The 17,371-nt window shown below is 37.7% G+C and overlaps 2 protein-coding genes across 3 annotated transcripts; both read right to left on the bottom strand.

Moving 5' to 3' along the window:
* Nucleotides 1-3,894: 3,894 nt before the first annotated feature.
* On the bottom strand, nucleotides 3,895-6,051 carry LOC121975668 (transcription termination factor MTERF15, mitochondrial-like). 2 transcript variants are annotated; one of them, XM_042527462.1, is made up of 2 exons: nucleotides 5,475-6,051; nucleotides 5,170-5,305 (listed from the first exon to the last, which is right to left on the bottom strand). In XM_042527462.1, exons 1-2 carry the CDS (start codon nucleotides 5,992-5,994, stop codon nucleotides 5,301-5,303), a joined length of 525 nt encoding a protein of 174 aa, XP_042383396.1. In that variant the 5' UTR covers nucleotides 5,995-6,051; the 3' UTR covers nucleotides 5,170-5,300. The 2 variants fall into 2 exon arrangements, with proteins under 2 accessions (XP_042383388.1, XP_042383396.1); XM_042527454.1 differs by having other exon boundaries at nucleotides 3,895-6,051.
* Nucleotides 6,052-7,522: 1,471 nt separating this feature from the next.
* Nucleotides 7,523-12,553, bottom strand: LOC122041418 (protein LONGIFOLIA 1-like). Its single transcript, XM_042601094.1, has 5 exons — nucleotides 12,547-12,553; nucleotides 12,239-12,418; nucleotides 10,481-11,039; nucleotides 9,471-10,319; nucleotides 7,523-8,243 (listed from the first exon to the last, which is right to left on the bottom strand). The coding sequence occupies exons 1-5, from the start codon at nucleotides 12,551-12,553 to the stop codon at nucleotides 7,523-7,525; spliced, it is 2,316 nt and encodes a 771-aa protein (XP_042457028.1).
* Nucleotides 12,554-17,371: the final 4,818 nt, after the last annotated feature.

The raw sequence follows: 17,371 nt of genomic DNA, 5'->3' as shown, positions 1-17,371 counted from the left end.
TAGATTTGATAAAATTCTCTATCAAATTTTGATCTCCTAACTACTGCCATCATTATCACATGTATTTATCAACTGAGTCAGCCCTGACCTAACCTCACCCCTGTTGACAAATAATGGTAGTAAAAAAGTGAGATCCATTATTGACGCAACGGGTTGGTAAGAGGAGAGGGATGAATTACTTGAAATAAAAAAAATATTATCTTCGTTCTTTCAACTCTTAAAATACAACAATAAATAAAAAAAATAAAAGAGTAGACTTAAAGAAGAGACTTAGGGATTTATTTGGTTATAACATACGTGGTTGTTAATCCAAGGCGGTTACAAAGCTCAGAAAGAATCTTCTTCTCTGAAGGCGGAGAAGCTTTTTACACATAATGAAAGCTTAATAGTTGTTAGGAATTGAGTACAAGAGTTATGATTAATTCCCTAGTTCTAGGGCCCTTTTTATAGGGCCTGGAAACTCTATCTTCAGTTTGAGGGCGCCTCCCACAAGTATGGAGGACGCTTCCAGCGTGACATTTGGATAAAGTTTTATCTAAATGCGAAACGATCACTTTGACTGGTTTGAGGACACCCTCAATGGAGGGCATTGAGGCCCTCAATGCTGCAGCGTATAAATAACTCCAACTTTCCTTTAGATCTTCCATTGCTCCGTTCGCTTGGGTGATTGCGGTCAATCGAAATAAGGCTCACCCGAACTCAATTTCCGGCCTTCTCCTTGAGCAGGCTTCCGCTCCGGCTTCTCGTCCCTCGAACGTCGCGTACGTTCTTCTCATCTACCGATGTACTCTTCCGCAGCTCTTTCGTCCCTCGGACGCACCGAGTCTGTCGGCTCCCTTCCTGTGTCGTCCTTCTCGCTAGCTGTGTTTTCCGCTCGACTTCTTGTGCTCTTAAGCTCCTGCACACATAGACACAGGGATCAAAATCAAATAGAACTTAACCTAACTTGGTTGGGGCCCAACAATCCCCCTTTTTTTTTATGTGCATCAACCGATGTTCAAGTTAAGGTAAAAATTGATAAGTAGTAATTGAAAAATAAATATTTTAAGCATAAATTTGCAATAAAAGAAATTACAACATAAAATGTAATTCAAAATTGAAAAAAAAAAATCTTGAATAATAAAAACTTAACTCCCCCAAATCCCCCTAGAACTTGTATATATTTCTCCCCCTTTGATCACATCAAAAAGAACGGGATACAAACATAAAAAAAAAAATGAAATTTTAAAACATAATTGACAAGGATTTAAAAGCATTATCAATTTGTCAATTAAACATTCAATTCGATAATCGGCTTCCAGGCTGTAGTGAAGCACTAGGTCTTCTTGGTTATTGAATCATCAACCATTTTTAGACAAAACCTTTTAAGGAATTTAAATATTTAATTTTTCTAAAAGCTTTAAAAAAAATTTAAACTAAGTACGATTTCGAAATCCAATATAGGTTTCTTCCTATTGAGTTGGTTAAATATCTGAGGGGTACATATCCTCTAGGTATTTTTTTTAAAGTTATCTTTGATGTTTTCTAATATACCAGTTTAATTTTCCATAAATTCTAAGTTTTGATTTTTGAGAGTTATTTGATTTTAAGCATGCATTTGTTTTCAAACTTTCAATTTGCATTTTTAATTTATCATTTTATGAATTTAAATTATCTAGCTTTCTTTTTAAATCAACAATCTCTTTTTCTGAATTCACTAAATCTTTTGTAAGAACCTTGATAAACTTAAAAGACTACTTAGAAGATAGAGCACGTACCTTACTTACCTCAATTTCTGATGCTCCCCGTTCATCGCAGTTTTCTTCTTCTGATCTCCCCTTTCATCGATGCTCATCTCCGAGTTTGTCTCATCTTCTACTTGGTGATTTGCTGTTAGGGCAAGTCTAACATAGGCTTCGACTTTAGATTCGGAGGACGACAAATCATCCCACGTGACTTGGAGGTTATGTTTGGGTCGAACTAGTTTCTTGTTCTTTTCCTTATCTTTGCTCTTCAGTTTTGGACAGTCATTTTTGATATGCCCTTCTTCGTTGCAATTGTAGCAACGGACCGTCTTTTTATTTTGATACTGCTTTCTCGACCGTGATTTAAATTTAATAGTTTTAATAAATTTATTGAACTTTCTTATCAGTAGAGCCGCTTAATTTTCATCGATCGATGTTTCGGAGTCAGGATCGTCTATCTTGACTTTTAGGGCAATATTGAGATTTGACTTTTCTATTTCTTTAGGTTCTGCAATTCGAGATTCATGAAGTTCAAAAGTAGAAAACAAATTTTCTAGCGTACTTACCTTAAAATCCTTAGAGATATAGTATGCATTTACTAAGGAAGCCTATTCTGAAGTTCTTGGGAAGGCGTTGAGCGCATATCGAATTAAATCTCGATTTGTTACCGATTCTCCAAGATTATTTAGTTAAGTAATCAGTTCCTTGATTCGTGCTTGGAGTTGCACTACCTTTTCTCCATTGTTCATCCTCAGGTTCGTTAGCTAGGTTCGGAGAATATCTCGCCTTGCTAACTTTGCTTCCGATGTGCCTTCGTAGAGTTCTAGGAACTTCTTCCAGAGATCTTTGGCGGAGTCGTAGCTACCAATTCGATTGACCTCCTGGGGTGGAAGAACAGTAAGCAGATGGAACTCTGTTTTACCGTTCGCCACGAAGTCAGCTTGCTTCTTCTTCGTCCATTGATATTCTTCTTTATCTTTTGGAACTACAAAGTCATATTTTATAATTAACATAATTTCAAAATCTGTTTTGAAAAATGTCTCCATCCGACGTTTCCATTATCCGAAGTCTCCGTCGAATTTTGGAGGGTGAATGCTTGCACCGGCCATCATCTTGATCTTGATGCTTCAGTCGACGGTTAGTCTTTTTGAGGCGATTGGGCTTTGATATCACTTATTGGCGCAACGAACCGACAAGAGAGGAGGGGTAAATTGCCTGAAACAAAAAAAAAATACCCTCGTTCTTTCAACTCTTAATGTGCAACAATAAATAAAAAAATAAAATAACAGAATTAAAGAAGAGTCTCAGGGATTGACTTGGTTATAACCTAAGTGGTTGTTAATCCAAGGCGATTACAAAGCTCAGAAAGAATCTCCTTCCCTGAAGACGGAGAAGTCTTTTACACATAATGAAAGTTTAACGGTTGCTAGGAATTGAGTACAAGAGTTGATGATTAATTCCCTAGCTCCAGGGCCCTTTTTATAGAGCCTGTAAACTCTATCTTCGGCTTGAGAGCGCCTCCCATAAGCATGGAGGGCACCTCCAGCGTGGCATTTGGATAAAATTTTATCCAAATGCGAAATAGACACTTTGACTGGTTTGAAGGCGCCCTCAACGCTATGAAGGGTGTCCTCAATGCTACAGCATATAAATAGCTCCAACTTTCCTTTGGATTTTCCGCTGCTCCGTTCGCTTGGGTGATTGCGGCCAGCCGAAATAGGACTCGCCCGAACTCAATTTCCGACCTTCTCCTCAAACAGGCTTTCGCTCCGGCTTCTCGTCCCTCGAACGTCACGTCCATTCTTCTCAGTCACGGGTGTACTCTTCTGTAGCTCTTTCGTCCCTCGAACGCATCGAGCCCGTTAGCTCCCTTCCCGTGCCGTCCTTCTCGCCAATTGCGTCTTCCGCTTGACTTCCTGTGCTCCTAAGCTCCTGTACACTTAGACACAAGGATCAAAATCAAACAAAATCTAACCTAACTTAGTTCATCACATCAAAATAAGGATCCAACATCCATCTCCCAAACATAGAAGATCCTATACATGATTGATGACAAGAATCGATTATTTAAATTCCTGTTAATTTCTGATTGAATCCGTTGGCATATGATTTACTTCATGTCTCAAAGATAAAATATTACTCCTTATGGCACACGCTTCTCTTGGGAGGAGACAAAAACCAATACGCATTGTAAACTTGCGAACCGCTGTGATCATAACAGGTTAAACCAACAGAACATTCTGCAGTAGACCACCAAGGCATTCTGCAGTAAACCACTACGAACCTTAGTGGAGCTAATGAAAATAACTTATGCTAAAAGGTGAACAATATTACAGACTAATGAACTTGTAGAAACTGAAGCTGCAGTTGTTCGTGATGCAGAATGGACTTGGCAAGTCACTCATGTCGAATTTATTCTGGCAACCACAGATGAAAGTAGTACAGATTCAGCAAAACTTATCAGCAACAGGATGCAACACCAGACAAATAGAATATTACAGCATCCTTAAAAGATTGAATCAGAGATTAATTTTGAAGCATTGCTGTGACAACCACCTGGCAACCCTTCCTCCAAAACCAAATTGCCTCTATGACCTGCCACAACCCTCAAAACTTCCTAAGACGACCTTCATTCAAATGAACTTAGAAATGAATACAAATTTCCATTGAAGAACAAGGCTTGAACTCACGAGCATGACCCCCTTGCGAAGTGGATGCCCTCTAGTTAAATTGGCGATTTACATAAATGAAGATCTCCAGATGTCTTTAAGGCCACCAATTTCAGATTATAAAAGTTCAATGCCAGTCTTACGTGCTAATGTCAAATCTCTTATTTTTTTTTCTCACTAATCAGACCTTTATCAAGGAGGATTCCACAGCGATACTAAACCAGAGATTTCATCAAAAGCTTCATATTTTTCACATCCTCCTCTGTATCTGTGAATTTCTGGGGCTTTAACAGTTTCCACATGTCAACTGGATGTCTCGGTTTAGCTTCCCTAACAGCTTCCCTAACAAGTCCCCCAAAAATCTTCTCACACTCTGGATACGGCTTCACAAAAAAATTATAAAACTTATGCCTGCTGAGCCTCACTAGATGCTTCAGTCCTACATTAAAACCTAGTCCTCCTCGTGATATTAGATGCTCAACGACATTGAAGCGTGGGATTATTTGCTTGTCAAAATTCACACCCAAGTAATCAGGAAATTCAACCAGGTGCTTGATGCACAAGTTTAACTTGGAAATCAGAAAGTCTATCTTCTTTTCTACATCTTCTAAGTCATATATGAGCACTCTTGGTTCAACAAACAATATCTTGAAAGCTTCGCGACAGATCAAACCATATTGGCACAAGAAATCCACTCTGAGCTTCACGTTGATGCATGCGGCTAATCGTCCGTTACTCAGGATCATCTTCTTGATTGGCACCCTGCATTTCAAACTATTCAAGAGATCTAGGTACCGAGTCAGTTCCCCATGTTCCATGCTTAGAAGCAGTTTGGGGTGGTTGCGAAATGCTTGCTTTACCTCATCCAACCTAAAGTTCAAATCTTGAAGCTCTCCAAACAAAAGTCTCAACCTGCCATTAATATTACATGCTAAGATTCCAGGAAAGAGATGACAAATCCTATCTATATCTTCGTTATTGAATCCAACACTTTTTAGCATATCCATCGTGCGTCTAATATCTCCGGAATGCTTGATGGTCGCCAAAGGAAATTCTTCCAGAACTTTAAAAATGGTCTTACCACTCAAGCTCAGGCTTTTCATCAACTGCACAGCATAATGAAGGTCACTCGGTTCAGTTTTGAGCTTTGCAGACTGCTCAAGTGTTCTCTGCACGAACGAAGGAGCAAGATTCTGACATTCTAGCTCCGAGAATCCCACCTTCCATTTCGTGAGGAACCCTAGTTCTAGAGTTTGAGGGCAGGATGAAATGATCGAGACCAGAGAATTCTGATTCAGACCGTAGGACAGGAGGATCCCAATGCACTTCTCGACATCAGAAGGCGACGAACTCATCAAAAATCGGTGCTTTCGGAAGAACTCGTGCAGCTGGCTTTGGGGGAAACCGTACCTCAGCAGCAGGCTGGCGATGGAAATTTGCCGAGAGTAGTCAGAGGCTGACGAGGATTCTGACAGTATTGCTCCATGACGAGCGGAACTTTCCGAGAAGAACCGAGTGTTATGGGTTGAAGTTGAACGAGTAGGGAGAGATTCGAGGAGGATGCGAGAGAGATGGAGCTTGACAAAAACCCTAATCGACATTACGGCACGACCGGACTCCGGAGCCAGGCGGCGATTTCGGGAGTCAGGATAGAATTGGGCCGGGCCGAAGCTAATTAACAATAAGATAAAGGGTTAATAATTTTAAGTCCCTTGAATTTTATAGTGAGTTATATTTTGTCCCTCTCTATTTAAAAAATTATACTTAACTTCCTTTTGACATGAAGTAAAAAAAATAATAATAATAAATGATCAAAATAACCCTAATCTAAATCAGACTTATAAGAAGAAAATGAAAAATAAAAATAAAAAAAATCTTATAAAACAGATGAAAGCTTAACCTTAACTCAACCTGATTTATATAAGTTCAAAATCTCACTTGTTCCTAAAAAAATATCCTCATAAAATTCATATATGTATTAGCATAAACAATAGAAAATTAGTAACTCTGAATTCTAAATTAATGAATCAAAATTAAATAAAAATAGAATAAAATTTATTATTAAAAATAAAAAATGAAGACCATTTATGATTTAGAAAAAAAAAATCATCCATTTAATTTTTACCCAAAAGTAAATTTTCATTTCAAAACAACACCCTTTTGAAACGAAAAGTATTTTTAACTGCTTTGAAATGAAAATTTACCTTTGGACAAAAATTAAAAGAGTGATTTTTTTTCTAAATCGTCAAAGGGTCTTCATTTTAATTTTTTAATGATAAATTTTGTTCCATCTTCATTTAATTTTGACTCATTAATTTAGAATTTTAACTCTTTTTTATTTGGTAAAATGAGTTTTTGATTGATTATCACTTTCAGAGTTGTTGTTTTTCTGTTGTTTATACTGGTGCATGTATTGTAGCATAAAAAAAAGGCGAATATGCTCCCCCCAGCGTCCCCGCCAACCCGTCCCAGGGCCAACACGGAGGAGGTAAATTTATACTGGTGCATGTATGAATTTTGTGAGGATATTTTTTCTAAGAACAAGTTAATTTTGGACCTATATATAAATCAAATTTGGTTAAGGTTAAGCTTTCAATGGTCTTATGGGATTTTTTTTTTTTTTTTTTTCATTTTTTTCTTAGAAATCTGATTTAGATTAGGGTTATTTTGGTCATTTATTTTCAGGGGGACTCAAAGTTATTAACCCTAAGATAAAATACAGACACCGTTTGATTAATTTTTGACGGTTGATAAAAGTAGAGCAACGAAACCCGGGAAGGGTAGAGAAATACTACTGCCCCCAGGGCGTAGCACAGACGGTGGGCGCATGGTATCTCTGGCGTAATGGCCAGGGGTCGATTCTCAGGAACTGACGACCTGGGGTTTATCCCGCCATGCGCCTATGGCCTGTGTACCTGCATGAACCTCCCTCCATATCCGTGGGGCCGGCACTAGGGGGGCCGCTAAGGTAGCGGATCTACCTTTTTTGGTAGAGAAATACTACTTTTTGAAGTTCTATTCAACAACAACAAAAAAACAAACTTCTAACAAAACTGATAATGCTTTGAATTCGCTAGTTAACAGTCGCTTGGAAGGGAAGCAGATAGCAGAAGATTCTGGTATGCTTGCTTAGCACCAAGCTCTTTGTTTTCTGCTTGCCTTTTCTTGACAATTAAATGCACCTTCCTCACCAAGAACTTCGTCGATCAAATCTCTGAATATACACCTCTCTACCTCTAGGACTACCGTCTGTAATTCAGCACTAGAATAAAGCCAATCTTCTGATTGCCACAGTAGTTTTTCCCATGATATCATAGCGTCACCCTTGTCGTGGTTGTCAGTATTGAAGCTCTCAGATTTGAGGTGTTCGATTTCTGAACACAGCTCTTTCAGTAATCGTTGGCCATTGGCAAGCCTGCCATGCCTGGCTTGAACAAGTTTGTTGGGCAGAGAGCTTGAGCTTGCAATCTTCAACTTTTGAATTAGAAGCTCATTCACCAAATCAAATACCAGCTTCCGGTGAATCTTCTCTGGATTAGTATTTTCTTCTGCAGCCTTTGTTTGCTCTAAGACGTGAAACAAGTCGGGGTGTAACTGGATAGGCATGCTCATGGGCTTGGTCGTTTGATCTAACATGAGAAGGCCAGAGGTTAGGAGTATCTCAGAAACATATCGATGGTCCGTGTTCAGGCTTTCACACAACAAGGCAACGTGGTCAATTGCTGGAGATTCTGCAGGATCTGGACTTTGCTGCTTCGGCTTCTGAACCAAATCTTCAACCTTTGAAAGCCTTTTCTGATTCGATCCAGAGCTTGAATTGGGTGATGGAGCATCATGCTTTCTGTTTGGACTGCAACACTAAATCTTGAATCATGTTGTCTGTAAAATAAAAAAAAGTTTGGTTATTCCACAAGTTTGTATAATTCCTGTGGTCACATGTTAATCAGTATTTGGTGCATGGAGTATAAAGATATTTAATCTATAACTATGTGCTTAAATAGTCTTCATAGATTGTAATCACCTTTTGATTCTCCTTTAAAAGAAAAGAAGTGATAAAAGAAGAAAATGACAATCTAAAAGTAAATATCTAAAGTGGCTTCCCATGGAAGTGGCAGGACATATGTTTATGTTCACAAGTTGTGTTTGATTGAGGCTATAAGCATATAACTAGAATTTGTTAGTTGCTTTGTCTGTAATTCTATAATCTTGCAAGATGGAACGACAGCATTAGTTGCTAGCGTTCTGAAGGAGGATGAGAGTTGACTAGCAATAAAGAATCAATGGAACTAAAAGATTAGCATAAATTAATCAATCTTGTCTGCTTTGTATTTTTCATAAGTTGGACACTTTCATCTAGTAAGAAGTTTGAGAAAGGGCGCCACATTTTCTCTGTCAGATTGAAGAAGCCTAACAAAATACTTGCGACTACAGTTTGATGTGGTGAAATAGATTGTATCGTATTTAGGATATCTGGTATGCAGACTACCAATTTCTATTGTTGAAATAGAAAGAGTAAACTGATTGACTTAATACCTTTGAGTGCATTAGAAGATGTTCTCTCAGGAGGCAACTCATCCCAGCATACTGAAGGATCAATGACAGAGATTGGACCTGACTTCTCATGAGCAGCTGTTGCCGGGCCTGCCCCATCTCTTGAAATATGTGATTTCTTCAGTAGGAACCGGTGACACCCAAGAAAATTCAGTATTACAGATTCATAAGCAATGTCCAATAAGAAATAACAACGTTGTTTCTGAAGTTTATTGTGAGTTAATGGTCTCTTATGTCTTTGTTTCTAGTGGAAATAAACAAGAGAAATTTATTGGCTAGACTGTAATTTTAGACATTAAAACTTTGAAAATAAGTACAGGATAGTTAACATGCAAATGTAGCCACAATTTTTATTGAGGTTTCATGTGCAAATGTAATACTTAAAAAACATGCAGAACTGAAAACATTTGGAGATGGAATCATGGAATGACTCATTTACTGTTAAAATCAAAATATGACCATACTGTAAGAAAGTTTCCAAGTTGTTTTCCTCTCGCAAATGGGAGTAAATCAGGGACAGACTTACCTTTGTTTCAAGGTAGACGAAGCATCTTTAGCAGTTCTTCTAGATGGATTCTTTTTACCTTGAGAAGAAAAGCGAAGTTCAGCAGAGCAGTAGGAGCTTGTTACTTCCACATCCGATTTTTCATCAATCTGCTGAGTTAGACTTCCTGCCCCACTGCTAGTGTCACTCAGTTGATCATCATTTCGTTGTGCTTGGGCTGGTTTTCTTCTGAGCCTGACTCTAGGAGACTGATTCTGAAGAATATACATTAGCAATCTGTTTTCTCTTTCCAGCTGTTTGTGTTGTAATCTAGGGCTGATAGAACTCGATGAATTTGCTAGAATTCCATTTTCTCCTCTAATTTCCCTCAGCAGCCTAGGCGAGGCATGAAACGTACTTGCACAACGTTTATGTGTATCATTTTCATTTTGTGCACATTTCCTGTATGTGGACTGAAGATATTGATTAGTAGATTCTCTGTCAATTGACTCAGGAGCTTTGTCTTCACATATTCTGAAGTTAAGTGAACCAATCTTTCTGTCATTATGAAGTCTTGTCTGTAACCTTTTAAGTTCCCGTAAGCTATTGAGAGGAATAATGGGAGATGGCAATATACCTGATCTGCTAAAAGATCTTGAAGGTTTCATGACGACTATTGGTGATTGAAATGCTCTTGGACTTTTTTCTCCTTCCATCAATGTAGGATGACTAGCAACCATGTTTTGGGGACCAGTGGAACCTAAACACTGATCACTTCTTAGTGAAGTACTGTGAATTGAAGTTCTGGAAGGTTGATCCTCACCTTTATCATTCTCTAATAGACCCTTTGCATGCATAGCATCCAATATGTGCTTAAGTGCTCGAAGGTCCCTGTTGGATTGCTAGAACTCAAGATCCTTCAACTTTTTCTCTACCTCACTATAGACAGACTCTACTTGCTATTTTATGTGAGCTTTGCGAACACCAGATGTCATCTTTTCAGGAGCATGGATCTTACTATGATGCCTCCAAGGAGCAGGTTCAATTGGAACCTTTGAAACTGAGATTTGTTTGATGACAGAATCAGGCCTTTTCTGATGTGGCTTAATGGGTTCCTTGTTGTACTTGTGACTGAATGACAGCAGATCCTCTTTGTCATCTTTCGTGGTTGTGATTTTCTCGGATCAACTTGTTTTAGAGCAATGTTTGGTTTAAAATCAAGATTAGAACTCTTGGGAGAGCACTCCCTGCTATCCAATGACAGCCTAGGAAACTCTCTGAGTTTGGGTGAGAATTTGCTGCTTTCTTGGGAATCCAATGAAGGATGTGAGGCTCTTCCATCATATGAAAGTCTCGGAGCTACTTTTGTAACTGGATACAATGAAGTCTTTTTCCCTTCATAGGATCTTCTTGGTGGTTCATTAGTTTCTGTAAAGTATTGGGAAGATTGTTCAGGCTTAACTAGGATTCGAATAGATTTTCCAAGATCCACATGCATCTTAGATTTTCCATCAAAACCAGTGGAATCCAAAGCATCCATTGACTTTGACAGCTGAATACTCCTTGGGGAGTCTTTATGTTTCCGTACATGGTTCTTAGTATCCTCCTTCACTACATCTCGAAAATTCAAAGACTGGCAATTGGATTGAATTGGTAAATTATGTGGAATAACTAGTGGCTTTATAGCTCATTGCTTTTGCATCAATGTGATGATCCTTGCATTTTGGTGAACCCTTAGTAGTGCGCTCTATATACGAAATTTGATCTCTGGAGGGATGCTCTCCTTGAATAGACTTGTTACAGTCTAGAGAAGAAAATGATGAACAAGACGAAGAAGAGAACGAAATTCTTGATGACTCCATTGAAATTCTTCGATTCTCACTTAAACTCTTCCTCGGACTTCTCCCCTAAAAGGGGTAAAAAAACACAGTCACGACGAACAAGTAATTTAGCAAACAGAAGATCTTTACCAGGAATCATACTAGAACAACTTGAGGAGAGTATCCATTTTTTTCGTCTCCAGCTGAGTTTCTGCTTGAAAGAGCATGTCCTACACAAGTAGAATATTTGACTTGGATAGTTGATCGATTATGAAAAAGTTTATTCCCTAACTAATTCAGACAAGCAAAACATTTGTGCTGAGTATCATAACAAAATTACAGGGTTTTTTTTTATTTTTCAAGAAAGTGAAAAACCTTGGCTTACATAAATAATGTGAATAATGGCAAGAAGTAATATGTATGTACCACGGAAGGTGCATTATGTACAGTTTATACGTGGTGTGAAAGAAAGCGTAACAGCAATTGCATGTGTTTTCACATATCTGATAGGTCCATAGAACTGATGTATCAAGCAGAACCTAACAAGAATACACATCTGGACCATGTAACAGATCAAATTCAGCTTCCATCAGCATTCATATGAGTTTTCAAACTATTACTGCAAAGTTTTAAATATAAATGAGAGAGAACAAGAAATGTCACATTATGATTCATGAAGAGTAGTACCAAGTAATTAAGGACAAAAGGCAAACATTTCAGGTTTAGTGCTTTAGATTTTCAGGCTACAATTTCAGAAATACATATTCTCATAATTTCATATTCTTTAATTGCAAAGCGAGGTGATAATCCTCCCCATTTAAATCATCATCTCAAAGTTTTGGAATAATGTACACTGTGGGAAAACTTGCAAATAAGGATTTAACAGTACCCACAGTTATTGAAACAAACTGCTTCAAACAACAAAAGGAAGGGAAACAAAAAACTAGAACAGTTATCCCTCTGCTGAAGCAGAAAAGAACAAAATGTTACCTGAACAATGACTTTTGTGGTTGTTGCTATTAGAATTCAGGTGCCTCCCGGCGACGATGTGTTGCCGGTACAAGATTTGGAAGATTCCAGTCATGCACCCTATTTGCCTCTGCAACTCTGGATTGTCATCCCCAATTGCTTGCAGAAATTTTGCTGACATACTTCTCTTCGCAACAAAATCTGCAATAGAACTAAAGCACTGGGACTAAGAATTAGGCTTTAGCAAAATGCTTACACCCTTGTTCTAAGAATTCCCTAGGCAGAACTTAAACTGTTCGATAATTCCTGACAACCACGCCAGAATTTACCCTTCATCGTCAATGGCCCTAACGCTGCCTCTACCAAAACAGTCCTACTGCATTAGAATTTTTTTGATGAAAGGCAACCTACTGCATTAGAATGATTCTATAAGAGATGCTCTTTTACAATCCACAGCCAAACTCAGGCTCCCTCCAAATAATGGAAGCTTCATGATCTTCCTTCCATGGTTGAACTCCCAATCCCAACCACAACAAAAACAAAGGATAAGTACCCCTCCACACAGAGAAAGGTACATGAGAAAAAAACTATACAAAAAGAAGCAACTTTGGCCCATTAGTCGCTTCCTGTGAGAGGTGCAGTACCATAAACAAAAACGATAAAGAAGGTGTTGGACACAAACAATTTAATGCCGGAGATTTATGGGTATTAGTTGAGTTTAAGTTATACTGAATTAAATTCAACTTACAGTTGAAATGACCTGAGCGGATAATCTCAGGCTGCCAGCAGGGGATGGTTTCTGCTACGTGCCAAAGAGCGGTTGGGCAGGTCTACAGAACGGTAGAGCAGGTCTGCAGAGCGGCAGACTAGAGCGTCAGAGCAGGTCTGGAGAGCGGCTGACCAGATCTGCAGAGCAGAAGACCAGGTCTGCAAAGCGGAGCGACAGGGCTGGTTTGCAGAGCGGAAGATCAAATCTGCAGAGCGGAAGACAAGGTCTGAAGAGCAGAACGACAGGGCTAGTCTGCAGAGCGGAAGACTAGATATACAAAGCGGAACGACAGGACTAGTCTGCAGAGCGGAATATCAGATCTGCAGAGCGGAAGACAAGGTCTGAAGAGCGGAACGATAGGGCTAGTCTGCAGAGCGGAAGACCAGATCTGCAAAGCGGAACGACAGGACTGGTCTGCAGAACAGAAGATCAGATCTGCAGAGCGGAAGACAAGGTCTGCAAGCAGAGCGGAAGACCAGAGAAGGTGACATGTGGAACCATGAACATTTTGTAACGGTTGTGGACAATCATGTGGAGGGCAGATCTTTTGGTCCGCAAAAACTGGACCAACTCATGGTCCCGCCTTTGCATTGGTGGGAGGCAATGGCCCCCCACCTGTTAACGGGTGGGGGTCGTGGCTCGTGGCCTCCCACCAATCCCCTTATCCTGGTCCAGGTGCAGATCAAGATAAGGAGATCGAGGATCCGGTCCCAATCATGTGGCAGAGAAATATATGCTTCCAATTGAATAAAATCACAATCTTTCCTATTTTATTATTGACAAATAATGAAGTAATAGATGTCATGAGAGGAAGACTATTGGGTCTTCCTTGACTGCCATGGCAAAAAAAAAAAAAAAAATTATTGACTAATCCTGAGTTAACCGATCCAGTCCCATAAAAGTTTCCACCGTTGGGAAGCACCTGTTTCAGGCACCTGTCATTAATCAGGGCATTGCATGGAAGAAGTTACCTAGCAAACGAGACCTACTACCATTTAGCACCTGCTGCAAAACCTTCAGCCTTCATCAATGTTTCAAGAATCACACTGAATCAACTGATTAAATTTAAATCACTGTAGTTATTTAGCCATCATTTCAACTGGAAGATTTGAAAATCGGAGGAACAACCAAGTCACCCTACCCTTTTACAGGGTTCAGAAACATCGAGCTTGTAGCAGTGTCATTTTCGAACGGATAGAAATAAATGATGGGTTTTCCATTTGCCTAGCAATTAATGATCCGGATTATAAGATCATGGAGTTGTTCCATTCATGCAAAGATTATATAATTAGCAAGCGATTTGGGGACCGCATTGCCTCAAGAACCCTAGACGCCCACCTTCTCTAACAATAACATGGATGGGAAAAGGACACTAGCAGTTGCATCTTGCTATGATGAGGAGGGTTGGCCATCAACATATACCTTGAAATAATCCCCAGAAGGAACCGGAGAAGAATGAGACAGAGCAGTTGCAAGATAATATGGTAAAAGGTAATTTACTCATTCCAGTGTCCTCGTCAACTTGTCCATAAGTCAACACCTGTCAATCTGTCCCTAAGTTAACACGGAGGAAATAAATCACGGATCTCTACTAGTTATTAGTGCAGGTGACAAGGCATGCTCGGACACGCCGAGTGTTGACCCCAATATCTCATGTGATAACACTCCATGTCTTAACCATCGCACCCGGAACCGTTGCAGCATAACAGAGAATATAGAAAAGGAATAATTGTTGAATTTACCATGAACTTTTGACAATATAGAAAAGGAATAATTGCTGAATTTATCATGAACTTTAACAATATAGAAAAGGAATAACTATTGAATTTATCATTGTGGTAAAAAAGGTGAATATGCTCGCCTCCAGCGTCCTCGTCAACCCGTCTTAAGGCCAACACGGAGGAGGTAAATCACGGACGACTACTAGCCTTTGGAATAGTGACTAGCACATAAGGGAGGCATTTACCTTGACTTTATCGAGATTCGAACCTAAACATCATTGTGACAACACCTCATACGCTAGTCATTAGACTCATCATAAGGGACAACTGTTAATTTATCATGAACTTTTGATTAGGAAAGAAATAATTGCTGAATTTATTATCAACTTTTAATGAATCTACAACAAATTTGAATTTTAAAAGAACTTTTAATTTTATAACAAATGAACATATTGTTAATTTGAAACATAAATACATCTTCCACAGTTTTTTGTCAATAAAAATATCAATCTGATTGCCTATTTCATGAAAAAGGTATATTTTTATTCTTCAATAATCAAATAAGTCATACATTGATGTCTTCAATTGATTAATTTTTTTTTAAAAGTATCATGTAATATATTAAGCCGATATTGTAGTAATGTTGTTATTGAATTAAAGGTACATGTGCACATTTATTAAAACTAACATTTTTACTAGATTCAATGAGATACTAAATTTAACATTTAATCCAAAAAAATACATGAATTATATGGATACAAGTATATCACTTTGGATTTCAAGTTGGCCAACTCGATGTTGCTACTTTTGTTTATTTGTGGAAGGCATGTTGTGGTCTTTTCTGGACGGTACGATGATTGAGACATAAAATATTACTATATAATTTTTGAGATCGAAACTCAATACATCTGAATACCTTTTCTCATATTTTGACTACCTAATCTAGGAACAAATTGATTAGAGGCTGAGATCAACAAATCACTTTTTACTATATGAACAACAACATTAGAAGATTTTAATTGGACCTTGGACTATATGCACAGAAACCGTCATAAATTAATGTACACTTCACATGAATGTTCTTAACTTTCAAGAGGACTAGTGGCTACAAAAAAATCCAGGAGCCTAACAAATCTAATCGTACCAAGAACAAGTCAAAAGGCAGCTAATGCGCTGCAATTGCGTCTCCTTCCACAAGCACATTATTTTTCACCCCTTTTAATTGTTCCACATGTACAAATGTTTTCAGTTGAACAATCGATTATCAATCATACCTCCTAAACTAAGAGGCGTTTGTGTCCTATGTGATTGCTGACACAGATAAAACTCATTTATTTTAATCAAGAAGCACATGCATAGATGCCTTCTGAATTTTTTTTAATCCGCTCTTATCATCAGCATAATTCAAAAATCACAAATAAATTCTAACAAAGGGTTTACCATCATAAAATTTTCAAACTCTCCGTATATAATATAATATAATATAATATAATTATAATTATAATTATGTGAGAGTTTATCCCGTCCATTTTTTATCATAGCACCATAACTCCTAAAATAAATGTCTTCTAATTTTTTTAGTTTAGCAGATATTCAGTTCCGTCGATTAAATCTGATCGACTCAATTCAACAGAAATTTTTTCATCAGCTATTAAAGTAAATCAGGAAGCACTTTCAATGAATGACTCATAAGCTCAATGTTTTTAAGTCAATCATCCATTAAAAAAAAATTATCCATTAATTTACCGAAGATGAGTCTCACGCCTAAAGTCGTCAATTTAGGTTGGATCCATCAGATTAATTGGCTCTGTCAAATAATTTAAGCAGGTTAGGTTAAAATTTTATTAACCTAAGCCCGTCATGGGTCAACCTGCTAAAGACTTGGATTTACCCGTGAATTAAAAAACACATATAAACTAAAATTTATGTCAATTTATTATTTTTCTTTATTATAATTTTAGAATAAAAATAATATTTTTTTTATCAAATATCAATATTTATTTATATCCATTTATATTTAAAATATCTATTTATAGATATATTTAATTGATAAAATCTTTATGAAATAAAATGTTAAAGATACATTTTTTTTAATTTTTTTTTAAATTTTTGATGGATTCATAAGTTGGCTCACAAACCCACAACCCATTTTTGTATTGAGTTAAGAATTTTTAATATGCTAAGATAATAAATCAGCTCGTCTCATCCTACCAAATGACTAATCTATTATGGGCCAATCCACTCACCATGTATTAATCCGTTTGATAGCTCTACTCGTGTAAGCAATTGAGAAAGCGTACTGCTGCACTATTATTCCGGAAATAGTGCCTTCTAGTACTCTCGAATCAGGCACCATTATTTCATTTCCCAAAGACCCAAATCAAAATAATATAATATGTTTCTACCATTTGCTTCGATCTCGAGATGTGTAGACTTTATCTTGAAACTTATTTTTTATTTCCCCGATTCAAAAAAAAGGAAATCCTTCAATTTCTAAGTTATAAGAAATTCAAATTGTGAGGCCCATTAAGATCAATCTGAGTTCCAAAAAAATTATATTTTATTTTTGTATCTGAATATTTGGCCTGTACATATGATCCAAACGCATATATAACATATGTTACGTGTCATATATGTGTGGACATATGCATGCATATCAAAAAG

Source organism: Zingiber officinale, chromosome 1B (genome assembly GCF_018446385.1).
Source record: "Zingiber officinale cultivar Zhangliang chromosome 1B, Zo_v1.1, whole genome shotgun sequence".
Classification (NCBI taxonomy): domain Eukaryota; kingdom Viridiplantae; phylum Streptophyta; class Magnoliopsida; order Zingiberales; family Zingiberaceae; genus Zingiber; species Zingiber officinale.
Note: the sequence above shows the minus strand (reverse complement) of the source record. Positions and strands in the feature narration are given on the sequence as shown.

Excerpts from the sequence above, each read along its gene's own strand:
- LOC121975668 (XM_042527454.1), bottom strand. The coding sequence starts at position 5,994 with ATGTCGATTAGGGTTTTTGTCAAGCTCCATCTCTCTCGCATCCTCCTC.
- LOC122041418 (XM_042601094.1), bottom strand. Across the intron at positions 11,040-12,238 it reads CCACAAAAGTCATTGTTCAG|TGAAGGAGGATACTAAGAAC; the intron begins GTAACATTTTGT and ends TTCGAGATGTAG. Across the intron at positions 8,244-9,470 it reads TCGTCTACCTTGAAACAAAG|TCCAAACAGAAAGCATGATG; the intron begins GTAAGTCTGTCC and ends TTAGTGTTGCAG.